This window comes from Pungitius pungitius, chromosome 6 (genome assembly GCF_949316345.1).
Source record: "Pungitius pungitius chromosome 6, fPunPun2.1, whole genome shotgun sequence".
Classification (NCBI taxonomy): domain Eukaryota; kingdom Metazoa; phylum Chordata; class Actinopteri; order Perciformes; family Gasterosteidae; genus Pungitius; species Pungitius pungitius.
This window is the reverse complement of record NC_084905.1, coordinates 18,527,241-18,551,950: the sequence shown is the minus strand read 5'-3', so window position 1 is coordinate 18,551,950 and position 24,710 is coordinate 18,527,241. Positions and strand designations below refer to the sequence as shown.

General features: G+C 43.0%; 2 protein-coding genes across 3 annotated transcripts; both read left to right on the top strand.

Moving 5' to 3' along the window:
* Nucleotides 1-48: 48 nt before the first annotated feature.
* parvb (parvin, beta) lies at nucleotides 49-12,051 on the top strand. Of its 2 annotated transcripts, none has more exons than XM_037451482.2 (13): nucleotides 49-387; nucleotides 5,864-5,953; nucleotides 6,268-6,338; nucleotides 6,456-6,558; nucleotides 7,617-7,757; nucleotides 7,970-8,085; nucleotides 8,312-8,370; nucleotides 8,488-8,507; nucleotides 8,772-8,833; nucleotides 8,947-9,015; nucleotides 9,203-9,304; nucleotides 9,407-9,479; nucleotides 10,333-12,051. In XM_037451482.2, the coding sequence occupies exons 1-13, from the start codon at nucleotides 291-293 to the stop codon at nucleotides 10,407-10,409; spliced, it is 1,080 nt and encodes a 359-aa protein (XP_037307379.2). In that variant the 5' UTR covers nucleotides 49-290; the 3' UTR covers nucleotides 10,410-12,051. The 2 variants fall into 2 exon arrangements, with proteins under 2 accessions (XP_037307379.2, XP_037307380.2); XM_037451483.2 differs by lacking the exon at nucleotides 49-387 and adding an exon at nucleotides 4,040-4,188.
* A 611-nt stretch (nucleotides 12,052-12,662) lies between these two features.
* On the top strand, nucleotides 12,663-20,156 carry parvg (parvin, gamma). Its single transcript, XM_037452568.2, has 13 exons — nucleotides 12,663-12,848; nucleotides 13,557-13,663; nucleotides 14,214-14,278; nucleotides 14,911-15,013; nucleotides 15,206-15,349; nucleotides 15,947-16,062; nucleotides 16,147-16,202; nucleotides 16,284-16,318; nucleotides 16,426-16,487; nucleotides 16,576-16,644; nucleotides 16,760-16,861; nucleotides 17,203-17,275; nucleotides 18,394-20,156. The coding sequence occupies exons 2-13, from the start codon at nucleotides 13,600-13,602 to the stop codon at nucleotides 18,465-18,467; spliced, it is 963 nt and encodes a 320-aa protein (XP_037308465.2). The 5' UTR covers nucleotides 12,663-12,848; nucleotides 13,557-13,599; the 3' UTR covers nucleotides 18,468-20,156.
* Nucleotides 20,157-24,710: the final 4,554 nt, after the last annotated feature.

The window sequence follows — 24,710 nt, the reverse complement described above, 5'->3', positions numbered from 1 at the left end:
GCCGCTAGGGGGCGCTGCGGAGTGACCCTGCGCTAAACACATGATGCAGATGAAGACGTTGAAGCAGACTTGCAGGCTTTGGGACGCAAGTGATTCGTTCGCCTGTGTCGATGCGCGTCGGGCGCGCCGCTTCCCTCCGATCCGCCGATGCGTTTGGGGACTTTTTGAACCCTGCGCCGCCGGTTCCCTGAACGCATCACAGTGACGTTTGCTGACGGGGAGAGGGAGTGAGAGAGAGAGAGAGAGAGAGAGAGAGAGAGAGAGAGCACCCAAACGCGTCGCACCGAAAGATGTCTGGGACCGCGCAGCCCGCAAAAATGAAAAAGGACGAATCCTTCCTCGGGAAATTAGGCGGAACCCTCGCGCGGAGGAAAAAGTCCAAAGAAGGTAAATCACTTCGTCACGATACATGATGATGATGGTGATGATGGAGTAATCCTATCACGAAAGGCCTTGTCGGGGTTTCTGTCCATGGTCCTGCAATCACATGACGCGCTATTATAACATTCTCCTGCGGGACATCACTGGCACTTTAATCAATTGCACACGTGATTTACAACGCACGGACACACGGACACGTTTGGCCTGTTGTGTTCCTGCTGTGTTCATCCTCACGGACATTGTCTTGTTTAAAATGTGTTCCATGTGCTTCAATCTGAGGTTTAATTCCGTTTCACAGTTCACTGAGTGAATAAAGGGGCATGCGAGACAAGGTCCTGTGAGCAACTCCACAGTCATTTAGCATGAGGGGATGGATATAAATAGATCATACGGCACTTGTGACTGGACCGCAAGTTATTATTATGAGATAAGGGAGAGGATGACTCCGGGCTCACCGTGCTTCACTTCTATAAGCTATCAACTAAACTATACACTCTCTAACTTACTTTTCGTAGAACAGAATTTTCTATTTTCTGCCCTCCCAAAGGCCGGACATTGTTAAGACAGACAGCTGCAAGGTTTGACACCTGTGTGTGTGTGTGTTTACAGCCATGTGTTTGTAATGCTATTAGTAAGTTCCCCAGCAGGGGGCCTGGACTCCGTGTGAGGGCCTTAGCAAACTCATTAAAATTAAGTTTCAAATTGCAATTTTAAAGGGTAGGTTTAAACTTTTGATTTGTCTTCATCAAACTGTTCAAATTGATTTTTCAAATTGAGTTTGGTGGGTCGGTCAAACGTTGTCGGGATGAATTGATACAGGACATATATGGTTGTCATTTATGTCAGTCTATTGGTCAACAAAGGCTTACAGGTTGCAGCTTCTTTGAGTATTTGCTGCTTTGAGGTTTAACATCATTGTAAATGAAACATTGTCATCTTTTGCACCCTCGGGTAAAAAGACCAGTTTGTCTCCTCTGTCTCTGGGCAATGAACACTTTATGTTTCTATACTATTATAGAATCCACGAAGAACAGAAAAATGAATGGAGGGTGAAAATAAGAGTGAGTTGCAGGCGTAATATATGTATATATGTAATTACACCGTACGAGTGTTTTTTTCTATCCTTTAAGCGGCTTCAGGGGTTTTGACAGAGAAAAGTGTAACAGCTCAGTGAGTAATTAGATGATATCTCTGGGTTGTTTGATGAGGAAATGAGAATAATTGTCTTCCTGCTGCCTGAGCTTAAAGCTTTTACTGCAACCATGCAGACAGATTTGCTCTCTGTTAATATAAGTCGGTCCAAAATTAACACAGAACAGCATTTCGGAAAAAAAACTCTTAACCGTGGAAGTCCGAAGTCTTTTTACACATTGTAGGATATTTTACTTGTTTTTTTTTTTTATAGAGAAAGAGCAAGAGATGCCATCTTGCAAACTTGTGACTGGAGAAGCCTTCAGAATTCTCCCTTTCTGCTGCAATCTACGATACAACACACAATAAAACGTTTTTTTTTCCTCCTCGTTTTAAGCTTATCTTTAAAAAAAAGAACTCTTGTGGTCACCAGGCTTTAATTTTGCCAGATATGATTAGAAGTCAGTAACGAAGGAAATGGAGCCTGCAGAGGGGAATCCCGTGGCCTCTGTGGAGGGGGGAGGGTGGGAGGGGGGATTAGAAATCAGTTGCTGCTCCTGTTGCTGTGGTTTCTGTAACATTTGGGTGCGGTACGTTGACTTTTGAAGAGGAACACCAAAAGGGAGAAGAGCCGCTACTGGAAAAGTTGCTTCTTCACGTTATCTGAATATTCATCATTGCATTGTGCATTGGGCCCCTCGTTTCCTTAGCAACCACATGAGCACCGATCTGTTCAGCTGAAAGCTGTATCAGTGATGGGATGGAAAGTGTTGCTTCAGGCTATACAACATGACATAAGAGACGCCCACATGGCTCCATGTTCATGTTTGTGTATCCTGATAAAAGCAAAGGAAGTCTGCATCTCTCTGACAAGGCGTAGCTCCCTTTGTCAGCAACAGACTACACTTGCTGCACCAGTGATAGTGTAGTGAAGACAAAAAAAAACAACAAAACATGCTTTTGTGCCGTAAGGACGGAGAGGATGAACTTTGGGCCACATCCCTGCTGTGTTATCTCACGGAGTATTCACTCTCTGAAAACACAAAACACGAACAAGACACAGAATGGATGCTGACACTAGTAAGTCATCTGTTTATTGTTGCTTTTTGTCTTTTTTTTACTCACCTAATACACTTATTTTATTGTTACTTTTATATAACTATTATTTAATCAACGTATTAAACATAACAATTAAAGCAACAACATCATTATTATTATTTTACAATATATGATTTTTCTGTTGTTTCTCTATTGTTTCACAAATAATATAAACTTCCAAATTGAAGGTACATTTCAGCGTTTAATTAGTGTTTTGGTGTAAATGTTAATCCAACAAATGCAAGAAGCTATTTGCTATTTCAAGCCATTATGCAAATGAAATGTCAAATAAAGTTAACAGCTGGTATAGTGATGACTAGTATTAGTTTATTAATATGACCGATATTCTAACAAGAAAAGTACAGACACGCTGAAGAAGATGTATTTGACATAATATCATGTGTCTTTTTCCCTTGAGAGCCCTAAAATGATTATTTTTCAACAGTGTGGTCCCACTCCGTAGTATTTTAGACCCAATTAAACGTATGTTATGTGTTTATTTAAAGTAAAAGATAAATAAATGAAAAACCAGCATGAATCCAACATGGAGGAAACCTAATTACAACTCAACAAGTGAATGAAGTACATAAAGACTAATAAGCCCATAATGTGCGTAGGAAGAGTTAATAACCCGCTCATCTCCTGGCTTCCTGGGTTGGTGTAAATAAGTGAGACGATATTTAAGGATCCGGCCTGTCTGCTCCACGCAGCTGCGTTATTTATATCCCCCCCCCCCGTGTGGCCCCCAGCCTCCCACCCCCACCGGGAGCAGTGGAACCAAACGGATGAGGTCGATTTCAATCTGCTTTACGCCGCTGTTTATGATGCGGACTGATTACGCTGAGAAGGGTTTTTTTCCTCTTTTTGATCTCTGAAGATAAAAAGACACACATCCGACGAGGCTCCTGTTCTGTAGTGCCTCCCCGTGACGGCTGGTACCAACAGAACCGTCTCTGATGAATGTTCCTTACACCGCAGGCAACATTTGGAATTCCGTCAACAGGAATACAGCCGCTGCCTGATTGATTGGCGTTATTATAGGCTACGTTATTATAGGCTCCGTTAAGTCCGGCATTGCTGTCAAATGGATAGATCCCAATTTGGAAAGTGATTTAAAAACAACAAAGCACCAAAAACACGTGCACTGATTTTGGGACGAAAAGAATAGGAAACCTGCCTCAGGTCACTGCCGTCTGTCCGCTGTCGAGCCGTCCCAGAGGTTACCGGCGTGGAGAGGATTTTGTGTGGACGTTCCTGTCCCAAACACACACACACACACACACACACACACAAACACAAATGCACACCCCTCGGCGTCTCCTGTAACTGGACCGCAGACGGGAGGAGGGGGGATGGAGGGTTGGGACAGAAATAAACACGTGATCACGCCCATCTCACTGCTCAGTCCAACCAAGTAGCATTCACACACACACACACACACGTGGACGTACACCCCCAGACTCACACACACACACACACACACACACACACTCTCTCCTGCATATTCTACCTACGCTCGCTGCCATCGAGCGTGCACCATGGCCGGGCTGCTATGTGGGACCAAGAGGAAGAAACAAGGTAATTGTTGTGCTTTGGGGGAAATTGGAAGTTTAAAAATGGGGAAGCAGCACCTGTTACTGCAGGTTAACATCCCGAAATGTGGTGTGTGTGCGCGCTGTTGTGAGAGATCACCAAGATGTAGAGTACTACTGTAGAGTTACAGAATCAAATGTGTGTGTGTCTGTTTGAGGATTTTGGTTATACCTCCACAATCTTTATTTCCATAAGTTGGTTGTTTAACTTGCGAAGGGCCGGCAGCGTTGATGCAGTCGGACGGACTGCGAGGGGAGGAAGCAGCACGATTACGATGAAATACACGAAGCCTGGCCCGTAATTACAAGCAATCCGCCGATCTGTAGAGAGATGGTTGATGTTCCGCTCTTCACAAGAAGGCCGAATCTGATGGTGAATCCGTGGGGACCCCTCCTCCTGCCTGTAATTATGCCTCCGCACGTGCTCTTGAAGTTTGGATTTGGTCCAGATTGTGTCATAAACACACAGCTCAAAACTTTCTGTTATCATATTATCAATTAGAGACATTTCGTTTTTTTTTTATTTAAAAAAAAAGAGCTCTGAGTGCAGCCATTGGTTCTCCTCGCAGGATTTATAAATAGCAAAGTCAATGAAAAGGACGGATTGAGGCCATTAATTGTAGTTCAGCCTGTTGCAGGATCATGAAAGCAACGGGTCCATTAGGGGAAGAAAGCCTTTGAATCCCTGCAGCGTCTCTCCAGTTAGCGGTAAAAGCATCTCAGTGGAAATTGAATTTATTTGAGACCTGACTCAAAATGTGTGTGTGTGTGTGTAGTATTTGTAACTTTTGGGTTATGGGCACCTTAAAAATCAACTTATATTTTCCCAGTTTTATGTTATTCTACCTCTTTGAGTATGTTGTATGTTTTCACTGGTTACAATAGTGCCAAGACACATGCTTATATTATTTCATTTTCTGAATCGATGCACAACAACTTCACGCCCTTCAAACTAATCTGTGGTTATACAGAGTGACTAAAATGGGTGGGGAACATTTAGGAAGTGACAGACGTGTGACAGCTCACACTCGCAGCTTGCAGTACACTCCTAGCAACTGTCGGTCCCGGGTCGGCGTAAAAAAGCATGGGATCAGAAATCAGAAAGAATACATAATTCAAATAAATGTTTCCGCATGCAAAAAGTCACGCATACAAATGAAATCATGACCTCTACACTTTAACAGGGATAAATATGCATTCCAAACATTTTCAGAAGGAGTTAGAGTTAAAAGGCTTATTGTTGCACACAGACAGCGTTTTTTTATTGCACGCATTCTTCATGCTTGTCAATTCATTACCCACAATGCAAGTCGAGCACTTGCAGGTTGAATTGGACATTTTCAAAACCCTCTTTGTCTTCACCGGGACGTCACAGGAGGACATTTAACAGACTCCACAGAGCTTCCTCTGGAGCCTCAACAAGCTTCATACAATAACTGCTGGGTGTGCACGTTGTGCACAAAAACTGTTGCCAGTCACAACCTCTCTTATTTTATTTGTGTCCTACTGTCCCTGTCTGCTTCTTACTGTAACCTGGAAATGAAAATACGCCGAATTTTTTTTTTAGACACAATCCGTGTCCTTCAAGTTGATTTGTTTGACCGAATCGCCTGCTTTTCTTTTGTGTGTGTGTGTGTGTTTGTGTGTCTTTGTCTTACTAGTGAGTGATCTCCACGAGGAGGGGAAGAATGCCATCAACGGCCCCATGCTCCCCTCGGGGACAGACATCCATCCAGAGGACACGCTGCTGGGTACAAACACACACACACACACACACGTGGACAACATCACGTCTTAGTTAACGCACAATTGCTGGTGTTACTTTAAGGGCCAGAGGTTCTGGGGGTTGTTGTATGTGAAAGACCTTTGCATTTCACTGTGAGAGGTTACTGGGGGCACATGTTGGGTAATGGAGACGAGGAGGAAATGAAAGTGCTCGAGGGGGGGGAAACGCCTTTCTCCAGTCGCCGTGAGAACTGCTGTTGAAGTGTGGGCAATGAAATTTGAGTGTCACCAGAACCCAATTTGAGCTTGTCTTCTTCTTCTTCTCGCCCACATTCTCCAGAGGAGAACGCCGAGAGGATCATGTTGGACCCGACATCGCGGGAAAATGTTAAATTTAAAGATCTTCTGAAGGTATTCAGGGATCAAACGTTGTTTCTCAAGCACCTGCGTCTCCTCGGGACAACCAGAGCAGTAAAATATCCTAAAGTGTGCATGTTGTCTGTTATTTTTCCTACGATTTGCATCCAGGTCCTGATTGACTGGATCAACAGCGAGTTGGAGGAAGACAGGATCATAGTCAAAGACCTGGAGGAGGACTGTTATGATGGACAGGTGCTCCAGAAGTTATTTGGTGAGAACTTGGCTTTCTTTGCCATTACACATCTCACTCGGAAACTCCAGTTACTTCTGTAATAAGTGCGTATTCAAGAGTTTTTGGTCCATTCTGTCCCCCTTGTGTCTGTTGTTTGCAACAGCGGGCTGACAACAATTCCAGGTTCATGTAACACAATGTTAACACAACAGTCGGATGACAACTTTTGCAGTTATTCGTGTTTTTACTAGTTAAATATCTGATGTGATTAATGTAATCAGATTAAACACTGAGCGTCCAGCAGTCAATTATTGCAGCCGAGCAAAATGCCTCATGCTTTAAAATATAACATCGAGAAGCCAGGTAGTGCAACACGGGGCTGACATTTGGTTTCGTGTGTTGCAGAAGTGAGAACAGCAACTAAATTCCTGTTTACGCCCTTTTTAGTTTTCAAAACTTTTATCTCGGTTGAGCCTTCTGTTCTCTCCTTTTTTGTATCGCATCGGTTCCCATTTGAGATTGCCTTTGTTTTTGTTTTTTCACATGTACAAACTGTCAGGAGGGGGTGCGGGTCGAAGGCAGGCACGGAGGGAGGACTCACACGCAGAGTTACCAAAAAAAACAACGTGCTCTTTAATTTACAAAAACATAACCGACAGACCAACCTGAACAGGTGACGGGAAACAATGACACGACAAGAGACAAGAGAGTGACAGGGCTTAAATACACAAGGGAGGTGCAGGTGATTGAACACAGGTGGAAACGATCATTGACACAGGAGACCATCACAGGGGAAGACGGGACAGGACAAGGCAGGAAGTGAAGTTACCCAGGAACACAAGAGACATGAAACTACAAAATAAAACAGGAAGCAGACCCAAACCGTGACACAAACAGCATGTAAACACACGCCTGAGATGAGCTTCTGCTGGGAGCAGAGAGTCTTTTGTTACATTTGTTTCGGCTCATCGAGTCCTTGTTTAAACTACTCTAAACCTTGCGTACCTGCTTCCTGCCCCGATGGAAACATGAACATCACTGGTGATTTTCATCCGTGTGCCTGTGCTGACGCCTCCTCTCACCCCTGACGCCGGCAGAGAAGCTGTCGGGCAGGAAGCTGAACGTGGCCGAGGTCACCCAGTCCGAGATCGGCCAGAAGCAGAAGCTCCAGACCGTCCTGGAGGCCGTCAACGAACTGCTGCGGCCTCACGGCTGGACCATCGAGTGGAGCGTGGACTGTGAGTTTCGCATCGACTGCGACCCCAAAAAGACATCACAGGATTGTTTTTTTTACAGGTTTTGACCTTGTGATGAGCAAACTGAGTGTTACTTCAACATATAGTCAAATGGAAAGTATTTAATCTGGTAAACGGTTTTGAAGAGAAAAAAAAAGAAAACTCAAGAGCTTTAATCTTAATGAAAGAGCTGACCGTCCTCCCTCATGTCACAGCGATCCACTCCAAGAACCTGGTGGCCATCGTCTATCTGCTGGTGGCTCTTGCGATGCACTTCCAGGTTCCCATCAGGCTGCCGGAGCACGTCTCTGCCAAGGTGGTGGTCGTCAAGGTAAAGTGGAACCAATCTTTACATACCTTAAATCTTAGAAACCGCCTGAAAGGAACCTTATACAACGACAAAGACCCACCAAAAACAATGATATAAAGAGGCTAACGTAATATTGGGAAGAACAGTGTGAGTTCATGTATTTGTCTTTTTATTCATGTGGTTTTAATAAAATGCATCAGTTGCACTTTCTCTCTGACGGAGCATTTCGATGTTGTTGTTTGAGCAGAAACGGGAGGGAATCCTTCAGACTGCTCTGGTGACCAAAGAGCTGACGAGCACCACGGAGTAAGTGCGTGATGATTGTTTCCACAATCCTCTCCCTTCTATGTCCACGCTCCAATGAAAACCTTATATATTGTACTATTAGGTATTATTTAATAGTTGTCCCTCTTTTTGTTCCAGAATGATGATGGGAAGGTTTGGTGAGTTTCAGCAAAATTTGATCATATAGTATTCTGATTATGTCTTTAATTAAAAAAAATTTTTATATATCTGGTTAAAAGAATAGTCCAATAAACATATTAAATGTTTTTTAAATCATAAAAAGTGCAAAAGCAACACGGGTAAGCTAAACTAAGCTAACCATCTGCTAGCTGTAGTCATATATTTACAGGGAAAGTATCTCAAAATGTCCCAATTTGTCAAACTGTTCTTTGAAGTATTTCTAACCTCTGATTTTTATACAGAGAGGGACGCATTTGACACCTTGTTGGATCACGCGCCAGACAAGCTCAACGTGGTGAAAACGGTATTCAAGACCTTTCCTTTGCATAATAATGTAACAATGAGGATCATAATGGAAAACATAATATTAATAATGATAATGAAAGGATTAACCTTTAAAATTGACCCTGTTACCAGTCCCTCATCACCTTTGTGAACAAACACCTGAACAAGTTGAACCTGGAAGTTACTGAGCTGGAGTCTCAGGTAAGAGATTTAATGGTTTATTAAACTGATCATTTGCGTTATTTAACATGGTTCCATCCTCTCATAATCCCTACATTCACACGCATGCATTTCATTTTCAAATACAATAATATAGCAAATATAAATTACTGTACAGCAGTCTGTGTGTGTGCTGCGTCTGGATATATTTATGTCTGTGTGCGTCCAGTTTGCTGATGGTGTGTACCTGATTTTGCTGATGGGGCTGCTGGAGAACTACTTTGTCCCGCTATACAACTTCTTCCTCACCCCTGAGAGCTTTGAACAGAAGGTGATCCCACCCTCAAAAGATGGTGTTGGTCAAATAGTAAGATTTCTAGCAACTCATCAGTACATTGACTTTTCACCTTGTGTGTGTGTGTGTGTGTGTCAGGTCCACAATGTGGCGTTTGCCTTTGAGCTGATGCAGGATGGAGGACTAAAGAAACCCAAAGCCAGGCCAGAAGGTATTATGCAGACATTTGTGTGTCATAATAACCATTGTCCAGTAGATGGAGACCTTGTTTCACCCGTAAAACTCTTCATTCTGGATGGATGGTGCTTAGTTTTTTTTCCTGCCCTGAGCTACACGTTGGAACGAACCATCCTCTTCTTCTATATCCAAACATAGTGTTTATGTTGGCTATTACTCCATGAGTAAGTACTTCGGCTCTACAAACCGCCTTAAGCGTTAGAGATGCTGTTGAGTGACAGCGTACTTTAATGGTAATCAGCATTTCACTCACCTGATGCTTTAACATCAAGTACTCTTACTCATTTAAATTCCACAGAACGTGATGTTGAAAATGTTTTTCTGTGCGACTTTGAATAAAACTGTAAGCAGCACAGTCACGTCAGCCTAATATATACATATTTAAGAGCACTAACACAAGTGTATGTACTCAAATGCATCTCAGAGCTACTTTAATATTCACGCATGCTTCACTTTGCAAAGACCCGTTTGTGATGACAAATTACAGGAAGCTAATGAGCACCGGTGCGTTATATCATGTTACTGATGAAGAGGAGGGTTTTTTCCTGGTGACGTGCAGTGCATCATGTGAGCTACGATGAGCTATTTTAAGATGCATGTTCGTTTTTCAACATTACAAATAACCTTTGAAGGAAAGTAGTCCCACATTGATCACATTGTGTCCATGACTGCATGGTGGTACGGCTAATTTATTATGTGCTTATGTGTTCCAAAAGATTTCTTATTATAAAATATTAATGTCAAAGGTAAAATGTTTTTATCCCTAAACTCCTAAAGAGCGAGTTCATCAAACTAAAGCCTCCTGATGCATCCATTTTGTTTTCCAGATGTCGTCAACCTGAACCTAAAATCCACCCTCAGGGTCCTCTACAACCTGTTCACCAACTACAAAAACTCAGACTGAACCGTTTCAGCCCCGAATGTTTTAATTTTAAATGCTACTTTGTTTCTGCGCAGCTTTTACCCGACATAGTCCGGACATTAGAGGAGACCAACAAAGACCCGTTGGGAGAGGCCTGAAAAAGACTCTGAATGTTAGTATTTTTATCTCCAAATGTCAGTATTTATTAATTCCTTCCTTGAATGTTAAATTCAGCCCAGGAAACCCTGCGACCTTTAGCCCACATAATAAAACTCTGCTGTCACAGGAGTAATGGATGAAGGCAGGGATGGAAGAAAACGTCTGTGTTAACTCCAGAATATTTAAGAAAGTTATATATTATATATTATTAAGAATTAATTTGTGTAAATATTAAAATAACAGTTTTGGAAATGAGAAATATTTGCTTTTTTGCCAATCGCTTGATCAGAAGATTGTTAGAAAGCTAAAGGCTGTGTGCGAGATGTTAAACTAACTTTATAAGCAAAAATAACACACTCTGCATGAAGCTCATTGAACACAGTGTAGACCTTTTATGTTGCTTTGGAAAAACAACAGTGGCCCTGAATAGAAAGGCAGTGGTACCTTTAGTTCATAATGACATCCGGGCCATTCCACCTATAGATTAGTTCGACAGCGAGCCATTGCTAGGCAACGGCTCGCTTCCATTCAGTCACTTGATGCCATTCACATGCTGTGGAAAAAAAGGAAAATGTTTTGTAGTACTTCAAAAGGAGATGAGACTAATTTGGGGTGTTTCTGTTCATGACTGAAATGGTCAAATACGATTCAAAATGCAAATGTATGTAACAAATCACTATCTTCACATGTAATTGCCCCGTGTTAATTGTTCATTATAGTCAAAAGCTGCGGTGGCTGTTACTGCTACTCTGCTAAGCTAGTGGTTAACAATTCATCATGACTGTAATTGTCTCATTTACTTATGCCAAAAAAACAGCAGTGAGTATGTTTATTCAACGCTTTATTTGGAAATTACAGACAGGGGAAAAATACTTACATTTAGTTTTAGCTAAGAGCAGCTATGACTCTTTGGGATGGTTTGCATTTATTTCTCTTTACACTGAGATGACATCGCTCTCTTTCCCTCGCTCTTTAGTTGGTATTCAGTTTTGTTTTAAGCTTCTTTAGAGAAACTTAACTTAAGCAACTAAATCCACATATATTGACATAATATGTAAGTCAATAATATCAATGGATTCCTGTGTTTTTCCTCAATTCCCCCCTATTTCTATGTTAACGAACATAGACTGAAAAAATGCTTTGTTAACTCTCACCAATACTTGACCGCTGGAAGAAAGTATGAAAGTTCCCCGTTTCTTCTCAACTATGCACACCACGTGTCAAGCCACGTTCAAAAGCCAACGCTATTGCCTTAATCGAGTGGAGCGCCTCCCGCCCCGGTGGAGAGGGTCTCCGTATGCAGCGGCCTTCCAGACACACTGTCCTCCCGAAGCGAGGGTTTGACTGCCACGCCACCTGGAGACCTGTTAGACGCACAGTGCGCGGCTTTACAGTCTGGAGTTACTATGAGTCGACCTACGCCTTGCTTGTTTGTGTGTGTTTTTTTACATTTTATTTTATTTTGCCTATCAAGAAATAAATGTCTGAAATCAAACCGAATGAGAATCTGTCTGCGTGCCGTGCTTGTGTGATAGGTTTGATTTCTTGAGCGAGATTGCCTTTTTGGAACGGTCAATTCCTACCATTTGGGTTTCGCTAAAAGAATTAAGGGTTTATTTTAGACCTTTTTTTTTTTCCTTGTCTCGTTCCTTTGTTGCTATGGTAACCTTCCACATCCCCCCAGATTGCCCCTTCGACAGGCTGATGGGTGGTCCTTTTTTTCCTATTCTTCCACTAGGCTGGTGCACATGCAGAGCTTTTTTTTGTGGATTTGTCTTTCCTTGTTTTGCTGTTGCGGTTGGTGAGCGTTGTGAAGGCTGGAGACCAGACGCCAGTGGATCGATCCGGTCACAGATGGAGACGTGTGAGTCGAGCCTGAGTGGTTCAGGCGTCTGAGTGTCACGTTTCTCTCAGCCCCCCCCCCCCCCTTTCAAGTGTGGTTTTTCCCAAGAATTAATTTGCACCCGAGAGCCTTCCTTGTTTTCTTTTCCTCTCAACACATACTTATCATTAAAGCTCCGAGCGCAGTCGGTGACACTATATGAAGAAAAAAAAAAAACTGTGCAAAGGCGGAATAAAAAAAAGAGGAAGCGCTACCTCCTTCTCTGCCACATCCTCTCGTTTGTGCTCTCCTTCCCCCCTGGCCTTGCGACATGTTATTTACGGATTGAAATGCACCCGAGTTAGACCCTTCGCTCAGATTGAGCACAGCTCCTAATCTTCTTCTTACATCGCTGCTTTGACAGCCCTGGAAACATCAGTCAGGGAACTCGGTTCGGCTGAAGTCCACCGACTCTGTCGAGTCCTTGAGGGTTTCGAAGGGTAAGCTCATTCAAAAAAAGGCCTTTTGTTTGTGACGTTGTTTGAAAGTGACTGTCAAAGGTCAGGAACAAGGAAACCCCGGACAACATAAAACACACAGGAGAAGTTTCTCACAGGGAAGACCACGCTTTGACACGCTGCAGGCCGCGACTGCTTTTGTCTGCGTTGCTTCATGTGTTCGCTTTGCTTTGTCTCAAGACCGGGGAGGGGTGGATCACAGTGTTTCGGAGGGAGAAGTGCAGCCCTTGCAGAGCTGTGGTGGTGCTGCAAGGGCTTCATCTGCTCAGCGTGCTGCTTGCTGTAAGAGAGAAAAGGAAGTGAAGAAACCAAACATCCTCCTTGTTCACTTGTGTTTTTAAGAAACGTCTCAACGCCGTCCGTCCTGAAACGAAAGCTTTCAACAAAACAAAAAAACAACTCTAGAGATCTACTGAGCACAAGTTGTTTTTGTTTGTTCCCGAAATGTCTATTTTCATGCAACCGTAAGCTTTCCTGGCGGTGCAATCAGCCCCAAAGTGCCCTGCAGCAGGTGGAAGGAGAGCAAATTAGGGCAGAGGACCCTGCTGAGAAAGAGAGAGAGAGAGAGAGAGAGAGAGAGAGAGAGAGAGAGAGAGAGAGAGAGAGAGAGAGAGAGAGAGAAACTTCCTGACAGACATGTGTTCCTGCGTTCCTCTGTGGTTTTGTATTCATGCTTCTCCCTCTCTGCAGGCTCTGCAGACAGGTGTTGAATATCCCGTCTTGAGGAGGAGCGATGGAGGCTGCCGCCTTTGAGTTTGAAAAAGAGGAGGACGCTTTGGACATTGAGTCTTTTCAGGGTTTGTGTGCATTCAGTGAACTGCTGTCACATATCTTGTCAGTACATTGGCATTACACTGGATCTGTCTCAATAGAATGTATATTACATTATATGTACATTAACAGAATTGGTTGTCCATTCTTGGCTCCAAGAAGGAATTGGAGAACTTTTTATTAAGATTGTCGTTTTGAAAATGTCCCACTGAAGTTTCAACCCATCTATCCTTCAAAATGATGTCCTTTACCAGGATGAAATATCCCTTGTACCACATTTCACCATCTCTGCAAAGAACAGAATTGTATTTTGGAAATTGAAACATCTTCTTTTAGCACTGTTTTTCCTCCGATTCTAAGCAACGATCAGCATTATTACTTTATCATCACAAGTTAATGTGCAGGCATTTCAGGTCATGGAGAAAAAGCACAAGTGTGTATTGTTAAGGGGAAAATACATTGTTGCCCTTTTGATAAATAATAACTTATTAGAAATGACGAATTGTAAATGTTAAAGGTTGTAAAATATGAAACAATACAACTTGACCCGTGCAGTTTGTAAATATATTCACACAGGACAGAAGCAGAAGATCATTCAGCCGACGTCTTTAAAAGACCCCAAACTAAAAAAACTACAGGAGGTAAGAAAACAAACTCCTGTTATCTTCAAATTGTTTTGTCCTCACATTAAACTGCAGCATTGAAAGCTCATCCTGGAATCCAAAGGCAGTGTTTTCCTGAGTGGGCTGCAGAATGAATGCTGCACAGGAAACACACTACAGTATGTGTGTGCGCAGCGAGGAGCATTAATAATATCTGACGCGCGGAGAGAGGTGGAAGGATTGGTCAAATTTTAATGAACATAATTATCGGAGGTGATGTGAGACGGGGGGGGGGGGGGGGGGGGGGGTTCAGGAGTCGTGTGCAGAGTCTGCGAGATCGCACTTTAAAACAAGGCTTCGACGGGGAGAAGATGGCGGCCGAGGCGCTTAATGCAAGCGGCAGAGAGCGAGTAAATAACTCAGGAGGCGTGGAATCTCTCATATATGGAGTCGGGAGGGCAAACAAATAAAAATCCAGTTATTGTGGGGAGAGTATTTTGTGTTTGTCATCATTTCCGTTAACTTCAGGAGTGTATTATCATTGAAAACCAATTGGGAGAATACAAAATCTAAATTTCCTTTTGGCTCAGCTGAAACAGAAAAACGTCCGCGAGAGGTCCGCCGGCGCCTGGTGTTCGCATCTGACTGTGTGATGAATTGTGTTTTGGTAGGCACTGGTTTATTGGATCAATAGCACTTTGAAATCGGAGCACATAGTGGTTCAGAGTCTGGAGGAGGATCTCTACGATGGACTGGTGCTTCATCACCTGCTGTGTGAGTTAGTACACATCAGTGGTGATTCATCACTTCCACTTCGCAATCATTATTATCTGCATCGTCTAACCTCTTCTTTTTGTTGTTTCACCTAACAGCTCGTCGTGTATCATTCACGCATAAATTACAACAACAAGGGAACCATCATCATCATAATAATAATAATCATAAGGCCTTCCCGATTTTCCACAGCCAAGTTGGCCGGCGTGCAGGTGTCTGTGGAGGAGATGGCACTGACCAGCGTTGCTCAGATCCTCAAGCTGGGACTGATCCTGGAGCAGTTGGACCAGAGACTGGGCCTGCAGGACAGCAGTGGGATCAAGTGGAACGTCAAACGTGAGTAACGCCGCCGACTGGGCTCCGAGCAATGGGAGAAACCAATCTGGCCCTTTTCTGGCAGCGTCTTTCAAACCACGTCGGGATTTGGTGCCATGTTTGCTCACACCAACTGGGAGGGGATTTTGTTGCACATAAACATGGTGGGGGGTTCTGTTTTAATCACCTTTTTCAACAAAAAAAAATCCCGTGAGCACTCTGAGAAATAGATTGCACTTCCTGCAGCTGCTTCACAATGAAAGCCAGGCCCATGTTTTAACGTTTGCATGCTTTTAATGTGAAAAGGGAAACGGTTTGATGGCGGGTGAACAATGAGGCTGATTTAAAAACAAGCTCGAGAATGGCAGAGGCCATTGCAGAAGGGGGTTTAGTGGCCTCTGCCATCAAGCAACGGGGCATTTTTGGCTCTGAACACACACATGTCTGAAGTGGTCAAAACTCCAGACGGATAAAATTGAAAACTACTCAATGTAGAATGTTTACATACGCCGAAGATGGAGGATGAGATGATTTAAACGTAAGGTTTTCATTAGGAATTCAATTTCAGTCTGTGTTTGTTCACGTGTGTGCGTTCGTCTTTGTTCTCTGGCGTGTCAGTCATCCACAGCAAAGACCTTCTGGCCACTCTTCATCTGCTCGTTGCCATGGTGAGAGCGTTCCAGCCTGAGCTGGATCTGCCACAGAACGTGACGGTTGAAGTCGTAGTTTTGGAAGTGAGTTTCAACTCGAGTCTTTTTTTCTCTTTCTTCCTCCTGTTCTCATTCGCGGCTTCTGAGTTTTGGTTCGTTCTCACGCAGGTGAACAGGAGTGGAATCAAATCCGATGTGATGATGGAGGTCCTGACCGACGAGAGGTGAGCGGTTTTCTCGTCCCGTTGCAATTCTGCGAATGGAAGAAAAACCACCTCACGGTCGCTCGCTGTCGCTTCCAACAGGGACGGAGGCTCGGGCGCCCAACGCGGGACTGAAAGTGAGTACAAGAAAAAGGGTGTTGGAGGTTGAGAGAATTTGACATTTTGAAGGTCACCGGAGCCGAAGCCCTAGCTCAGCTCCCCCCGGGCCTGTCTGCTCACACAGGGAACGATCCCGTCGAGCAACTGCTGAAGCTGGAGCCTCACAAGGTCAACATGGTGAAGCAGGTGTGACGAGGAGAGGAGGAGGAGTTAACCTAAAACGTCGGCAAAGTAAAAACTTAAACTCCCTAACGTTGTCTCTGTATACCTTCAGGCCATTTTGCACTTTGTGAACCAGAACATGTCGTCCATGGGTCTGGAGGTGGCTGATATGGACAAACAGGTAATAAACACCTTTGGAGCACCTTCCTGTACAAAAGGTAACGGACTGATTGATCTCCTCCCGGTGAGATTATCTCACCTTCAGGCTGCAATCTCCGGTGTGTTTTCCCTCCCAGTTTGCTGACGGTGTGATTCTGCTGCTGCTGATTGGACAGCTGGAAGGCTTCTTCGTGCCGCTGTCTCACTTCAACCTGACCCCCGTCAATCATTCCGAGATGGTACGGGATGGACCGCTGACACATTAGAAAAGGAAGTGCATCGGCAGAGACACACAAACACACACACACACACACACGCGCAGGCACAATACTTGGCTTGCAAAGTTTTATTTGCAACATATTTATTTATTCAAATCAGCGGATTAGAACATTATCTAGCATCTAGCAACTGGGATTTATCTGATTTTTGAGTGATATTTTTGGAAGTGAACAGAATGAAAAGTACTTCTGAAAAAAGGAATCATGTGACTAAAACATTTTACCAATACTTGACTAATATACTGTATATCTGTGGGCGTGTTAAAAACAATGTAATATCTTTTTATTGTTTTTGACTCTAGCTACACAATGTGACCTTGGCCTTGGATCTCCTTGACGACATAGGCCTTCAGATGTCCCATGTCGATCCACAAGGTGAGGAAATGACACGTCTCACACAACACACACTCAGCCTCGCAGACAACGGAAGCAAACAACAACAACAACAACGAGCTCCTGGCCTGCAATGTCAAACTGATGTGGACGAAGTCCACTTTCCACAGCATTTATCTGTTTGCATATCAGGTAGCAGGCGAGAGTACTTTGATTTAATCTCCGCGGAGGAGAGATGGAATTGCTGCAGCGACATGTGACCGCGTGTCTCCATGATTGTCTCAGTCCGAGGTTATCGCCACCCATCAGGAGCGGGCGCTGCGAGGGGGGGGGGGGGGGGGGCTAAATCTACTCGGGGGGAAAGATATGGAATCTGTTTTGATTAACACTGCTCCCGGGCACCACCTCGTTGTGACACACCCCAGAAAATGTTCTGATTGAGTCCTTGTTGCTTCCTGCTGGGTTCAATTCTGTTCACGGCAAAGTAACTGCTGTGTTGAATTTCCTATTAGTTTAAATATCAGGAGACCATCAATTAATTAATGGAATAAACTAAGAGTTGGGTTCATAAAAGACCGCCATCTTTAAAAACATCTGAAAAAAGAGGAGTGGAATAGAACCCCAGCTCCCCCTGCAGATCCGTTATTGACGAGAACCACACCCACTGGAGCCTCTGCGCGATTTTGGGCCGTTCGAGCCTGCAGCTGTGAAGCAAATCCCCAAAACAGTGGCTGTTAATGTTAGAGCCAGCACAATTAATCTAAGACGGGGGGGAGCAAGTGGCTAATTTAATTCACTTTCAGCGACTCTTTATAATTACTGGCGTGATAACAGCGACGGAACGAGGCGTCCCGGCACCGAGGGTCTAAAAAACGGGAGCTCGCCGCGTGCATTAATTGGGTTACCCCGGCGGTGGAGTCCATCTTAATGTCACATTTGTGCAGTCTAGTGCATCTTAAGGCAAGAGTGCAATCTGTTGGGATCCGCCTCACCAAGGACGCTTTTGATGGAACGTCCATCTAATGTTGGTTTGTTTTTGCTCCACCTGACCTGCAAAGTGGGAATAGTTATTAGGAATGTAGCACCATGCAGTGGCTTCGGTAGATGTGCTGAAGGGTGCTTTATAAATACGCACTAAATCTCTCCTCATTATGTAACAGATATTGTCTCCCTGGACGACACCGCCACTTTGAAGGTCCTGTATGCTCTGTTCGTGAAGCACAAAAGGAAATGAGAAAAGGAAGAGGAGCTGAACAAAGAGGAATGCAAACAAAGCAGAAGAACAGTGAAGCATTGGACCAGCTCGTGGTTTCTTCTGTCTCTAATTTGTTACGAGTTGTTCTAAAATTAAAACAATTTGTTGCTTTTGTTCCCCCCGCAGCGTGACGAACGAGGCATTTTTAATTCCTGCGATTGAAAAACCATTGTCCTGAACTGCCACTTCTCAATAAACGGTGTAAATTTAGCATCAGAAAGACAATAGATGTGATGCCATTGTAGCCTCCTCTTGCAAATTAAAAAAAACGGATTTGTCATTTCTGTGTTTGAAAGAAATGCATTCCTACCATTCATGACATGTTAAATTAATTGTCTGATCATTGCCACTACGGTTTAGTCGTGTGGATTTAGCTCCCATACCAGCAAACTGCAGTGTGAATGTCCGGAAGGTTAAAGCACCGTAACCAGAAACAACAGCAACTTTTCACACTTCTTGCAATATTTTGTTGACATTCAGGAAGCCAATTTATTCCTTTCCGCTACTGCGATGAAAAATACTCTAAATTTATATTTCATTTCCCCTGACATTTCAAAGGTTTTGCATAAAATTGTCTGGGGAATCGCATTGGGATTGTGTCTCATGGTCGAGGGTCCCACATTCCATCCAATCGTACATGTTTGCTTGTCACCTCTATAACTACAGGTGGTCCATATACAAGGGTAACATTACATTTTTCTGCATATTGCCTTTAATTTAACGTCCTTCACCTCATCCGATTCGTTTTACCTTCTAACAGAATCTCTATATTTCATGGATTGAAAAGTATTCACAGGCACACTGAAAATGTTTAAAATACTGAAACTAAATCATTCACAACGTGTGTCCAGAAGGTGCAAACTTTTGTGGCTTTGACACGTTCTTAACGACCCAGAACAGTCTGTCAGTGAAAGGAAAGGGAGATTAATGTATTTTTATTATTCTACTAATTTTGCCTTCGTCAGGACTCCACATCAACACTTTTCTACAGCGAAAATCACTCACCGTAAAGAGATAACTAACTTACATTGCCTGTTATATAAGGGTACATTGATACATTTTGTAGTGAAGGGCGACCAAAGTGACGCGGCGGTTTAGGAGAAAACAAACCACGTCCCTCTGCAAACCAACTGGAATCCCTCCACAGTGTCCACAGGGGACACGAGGGACATGTGTCCCTAACCTGTCCCACTGAACCGATGCATCGGGAGCAGAGCTAACAGAGCAGCACCATTACAGCCGCATGTAAGTATCACCTGTCCCGGGTTCAGGCTTTTAAAGGAAACAGTTACTGGTTTTCAACTGAAGAATGTGAATGTAATGATATCCTGAAATAGTTCTTTTCGGGCCATTTTAACAATCAGAACATTGGTGGCGTTCCCAAATGAAAAACAAATAAACTCATTGCACACAGCTCATTATTTTTATCTCGAGTGAGCTTGTTGTTGCTATTTTAATGAATTATACAGAACATGCACTCTTTTTCTTTGGCGGTGGTACCCAGGAGGATATAATAAAATAAGTTCTGTTCACCCTCATATTTATGCTGTAAAAGCCTGAAAACAGGCACTTTTTAAAGTCAGAAGTCCACGATGGACAGAGAGTCACGTAATAGCGGACAAAATCCGCCCATAAAAGAAATACAAGTGATGATTACCATGAAGCTATTTGTTCAAATATAACTTCTTTAACCTTTGGAATAAAACAGCGGTTTTTAAAGGTTTATCCTCACTTCAACCCTTCCAGGGCGCGTTGGATTTGGAAAGTTGGCAGCGGACAGAAAGGGGGCATTGTGAAATGAATAATGAGAAGCAGTTCTAAAAGTGTGTTGGCTTGTGTCATAATTGCATGTTTTTGTTCAATATTTTTAATATGAATGAATCCCTCACAGCCTCCATCAAGCCCCCCCCCCGAAGAAAAACTAATGGAGGTGGGTTGGTTAAACAGATGTTTATTTGTTGAGCCGCATTGATAATTTGCTTTTAAGAGGTGGCAGTCGTTGGACATCTCGTCTACATACATATCGGGGACACACACACGTGCCGCAGTGTTACGACTCCTGGTTAATTTTGAGTGAATTTCCCTGTTGCCTCTCTCTTGTTGCTGTTGTTTTGAGGCCTCGTGGCAGCTGGATCCGTTGCGGAAAATAATTTTGGGCCTCGGGGCTGTGAGCATGACTTCACACAGCTCATTCACATAATTATAATCCTGTAACATTGGCTTCATGGGGAGCTCAGTGTGGCTTTTGTTGCATTTTCTCAACATTTTCCCATCGTCTCATATGCACCCGAGCAGAAACAGGTTTGTGTGACACAGCACGCTTTACTATTCTTTATACCAACATATTAATTACATCTTAACTGCTGAGCCCTTGTTGCTTTACGGCATTAATCCCACATTCAGCTGTAGCTACTCATGGATGGAGCATTGAGTTTTATACCCATGCTAATTATCCGCTGCACAGATGCTTGCTGCTACAAATCATGTGGACTGTGCTGATTGTTTCGTACTCCCCACAGTTTTGGGGCGGAAATTCAATTGTATTATTTACTCACGATCTCCGAGCCGTGCTCAGCTCGGTGTGTGATTAAATATTAGCATTTTTCACCATAAATCGGTTTCCATGTGAGACAGTGGCAGTGAGATGATCCACAGGAATGGAGGGGGGGGGGGAACATTTGTTTTCAGCTGTGAGGGAGGAGGGGGGGTGGGGGGGGGTGCTGTAATGACACCTGCCATAAAAAAAGAAATCCCCCTAAAGGATTGATCAGCCTCTGCTTTTAAACTGCTGCGTTTAAACGTGATCTTGTTCGTACTTGTTCTCATTGTGAACGACAGATCGTGCATCATAACCACACTTTGGCCCCCGGCCACTTTCATCCTTTCTGGAGAGCTCAAAATGGGCTCCTTCGAAATGAACGTCACCAAACAGTCCCATTAATGCAGGCTTCTTCAAATGGATCTTAATGTGGAGTCGCCGCCGCCGCAGAAATATCCGGCCCGGGCAGGACGCGGCATGGGGGGAGGGGGGGGAGAGACGAGGCCTAATGGAGTTTTAATAGATGAATGTGTGCAGGATGTATCTCGGGCTCCTCAATAACAGCAGGACGTGGAAATGCAGATGAGGTTTTTTTTTTTTTTTTAAATGGAGATGGATGCCGAGCAATTGGGTTCATCTGACGGGAAGCGCGTTGGTTGGTTACCGGGGGGGGCGCAGTGGGAGAGGGAGGACACGGAGGATGAAGAAAAGCCAGTTTGATGAGCAGATCTACGACAGAATGATCGACAGAGGTGGATGGAGGTGGATGGAGGTGGAGGGAGGGGGGGGGAGAAGTAGGAGTCAGAGCCTATTATTTGGTGAGGTGTCTGATTTTGAGCAACGTGGGGTGAGGTCTGACGCGACCCGTCTTTTTTCAGCCCTCGGAAAGGGTCGCTGCTCTGAGGCTTTGTGAATCATGACCCGAAACCCATTAAAAAAAACACACACACAGTAAAGTTGAGTCAAAAAGTACTACAAATACTACAATACTTACATTTGCATACTTCTGATACAGATGACTAGTATCATATTATATTACAGTGCTAACAATGGCTTTGAAAATATGTTTTTTTTGCTTATCATGTGTTCATCGGTGTAGCAAACTAAACATTCAACATGATGCTTTCTTTTTTTCTTACATAGGCATAGTTTGCAGTAAGGTATTTATTGATTAACCGATTACGAATTTTGGAAGCCTTGATATGCCAGACTGAAAAAAATTGCTGCAAAAGCTCTTTAGGGCACCAGCCAACTATTTCCCCCAAAAATATTGCACCGGCCCACATTCTCAGTCTTGTTTTTGTAGCAGTTAAACTTGAAATGATTAACAATGCAACATAAAGTAAATCTAACCTCTGTTATGTCCTAGAATGTAATACGCATCCAAACAAGGTCATGTAATGCAAATCCATTAGCTCTTACATTTGTCTTGATCATTTTATCAATACTGTGGCTCAGGGGTCAGAACGTGATCCATTAATCACAAGCTTGGTGGATGAAATCCTGCCATGAATTCATGAGCACTAAACTAAACACTGAGGTTTGCTCTTTTTAAACCAGTGAATGAGAGGCGCTTTGATAGAAAAGAGCTAAACTATATGAATGTAGTTAATTTACCATCTATCTATGGCTTATTAGCTTGAAATTTTTTTTTAAATTGTGTACCAAAAACCCAAAAAGCAGAACTTAAGTGCTGTAAAGTAACATTTTCTGGTTAAGGTGTATCAAATCATTGTAGTTACAGGACAAGACAAGATTTGTTTTTCTATTTCCGTGTGAAGTTTTCAACCCCATTGTAATAAAAAACGAGCATCATGATCATTGATGCTCTGTTGTATTTAGTCTGTTTCTGGCTTTACCTAAAATATTACCTGACGCAGACAGATTTAAACACATTGGAAAAGATAAAACTTTATTTCTCCCTGTTGTGACAATACAAAGTCAACAAGTGCAATAACAATCCAACTGAAAACGGTACTGATCATTCTATCTAGTAGTAAATACATAGACAGAACGTGGTGTACATTATCCTCACCACCACACCCAAAAAAGTGAGGTATCAACCACTACAAAGCTTCTGTGTACAGGTGGGTAAACTGTAAGGCAACTGTTACCATGACAACCTGACAGACTGAAACAGATGTGTGCTCTTTTCCTCCCATCCCTTTATACGTTTTTTTTTTTTTTAATAATCATTTTAGGTAGAGGGTTGAGCGGATACGATTTACAGTACCACATCACACATCAGGCCAGAGTCACGACTGTCTTCAAACAAAACAGAAAACATCACAAAACCAACTTGGAACATTCTAAGAAACGGCGGAAATGTTCCAACTTTGACGCTGCTACTTCTTGTCCGGTGCAAGTTTTTCTCTACTTTATTGTTAATGAGAACATACCTTCTTTTACTTCATTACAGGTCAGACCACACAGCACAAACCCTGAAAAATGACATCACCTCAAACACATCATCGTTCCCCCCCCACTTATTCAGAATTAGGGGACTAATTAAATCCCCTTTGTGCTCCTGCACGAGTTAAAACACTCCTCCCTGGTCGCAGCTTCTGATCCAACACATGGATTACGGAGGCAGCTACGGAAAGGAGAGCCGGAGAGCAAGTCATTTAGAACCACTGCAGATCCCCGGGCCAATTATTTCAATTGGACACATCCCATTCTTTTCCGGCCCTGAAAGCACTGCCACTGCCTGCAAACGCAATTAAACTTTAGCCGCCGGAAATGGGGAATTAACTTGATCTAACAACTCAGCAAATGTGAATATTATTGCCGATAACCCGAGGAAGGAGCCCAGCGCGTGACCAGAGTTCTTGTTCAGAGGATCCACATTAATTAATGAAAGAGAACGGATAGAAGACGGGATACGATGGCAAGACCCTAAAAGCTAAAACAGTCTGTTGTGGTATTTTGTGGATTTTCAGATACGTTTTCTGCTAATTTTCAAGTAAAAATGCCGCAGAAATGCTCAATTTCGATATCTCAAATATGGGGTGTTGCTGCTTTTTGTCTGTCATAGGGTAATACCTCATTGGCTTATTAATCAATAATGAAATTCATCTTCAGTTACACCCCTAGATGATTGCAATTAATTAATTGATCTATCATTTATTTACAAAGATTTTAATAGTTCTGTTACATGTTATCATAGATGACAATTAAGCCAAATATCCTTGGACTTTTTGTTGAATAGAAAAAACTTGAATAAATCACGCCTTGTATATCTTACTATATTCTGACATTTTATGGACCAAATGAGTCATTAACTTATTGAGAAAATAATTGTCCCATCAATGGATAGAGAAAGACGTCATTAGTTTCAGCTCTAAAACAAATATTTTTCTTTTAAAAGTGAATTGTTTTCACTTTCCTCCTCACAACGCTGACAAATAAATCATTGGCGACCTTTTTCAGTATAAGTTAATTATCCAGAATCTCCCTTTCGGTAACTTCACCGTACTAAATGTAGAACAAACGGAAAGCTTTGGAACCCACCCCCCCCCTCAGTGACCCAATGCTCATTTGGCTGGTGCCTCAAACTTTTACATTTAATGTCATCCATCTCATTAAGCTACTGTACATTATTGCTGACAGTGAAAAGGGTTTTTAGTCGATTTCTTTAGATGTTGTTGTTGTTTTTTTCATTTTCTATTATGGCTAATCGCTAT

Bases quoted from the DNA above. Each gene is read 5' to 3' on its own strand.
- parvg (XM_037452568.2), top strand. From the start codon at position 13,600: ATGGAGGCTGCCGCCTTTGAGTTTGAAAAAGAGGAGGACGCTTTGGAC. The intron at 16,319-16,425 runs GTGAGTACAAGA...CTGCTCACACAG, and splicing joins CGCCCAACGCGGGACTGAAA to GGAACGATCCCGTCGAGCAA. The intron at 16,645-16,759 runs GTAATAAACACC...TTTCCCTCCCAG, and splicing joins TGGCTGATATGGACAAACAG to TTTGCTGACGGTGTGATTCT.
- parvb (XM_037451482.2), top strand. From the start codon at position 291: ATGTCTGGGACCGCGCAGCCCGCAAAAATGAAAAAGGACGAATCCTTC. The intron at 8,371-8,487 runs GTAAGTGCGTGA...TTTTTGTTCCAG, and splicing joins GAGCTGACGAGCACCACGGA to AATGATGATGGGAAGGTTTG. The intron at 9,305-9,406 runs GTGATCCCACCC...TGTGTGTGTCAG, and splicing joins CTGAGAGCTTTGAACAGAAG to GTCCACAATGTGGCGTTTGC.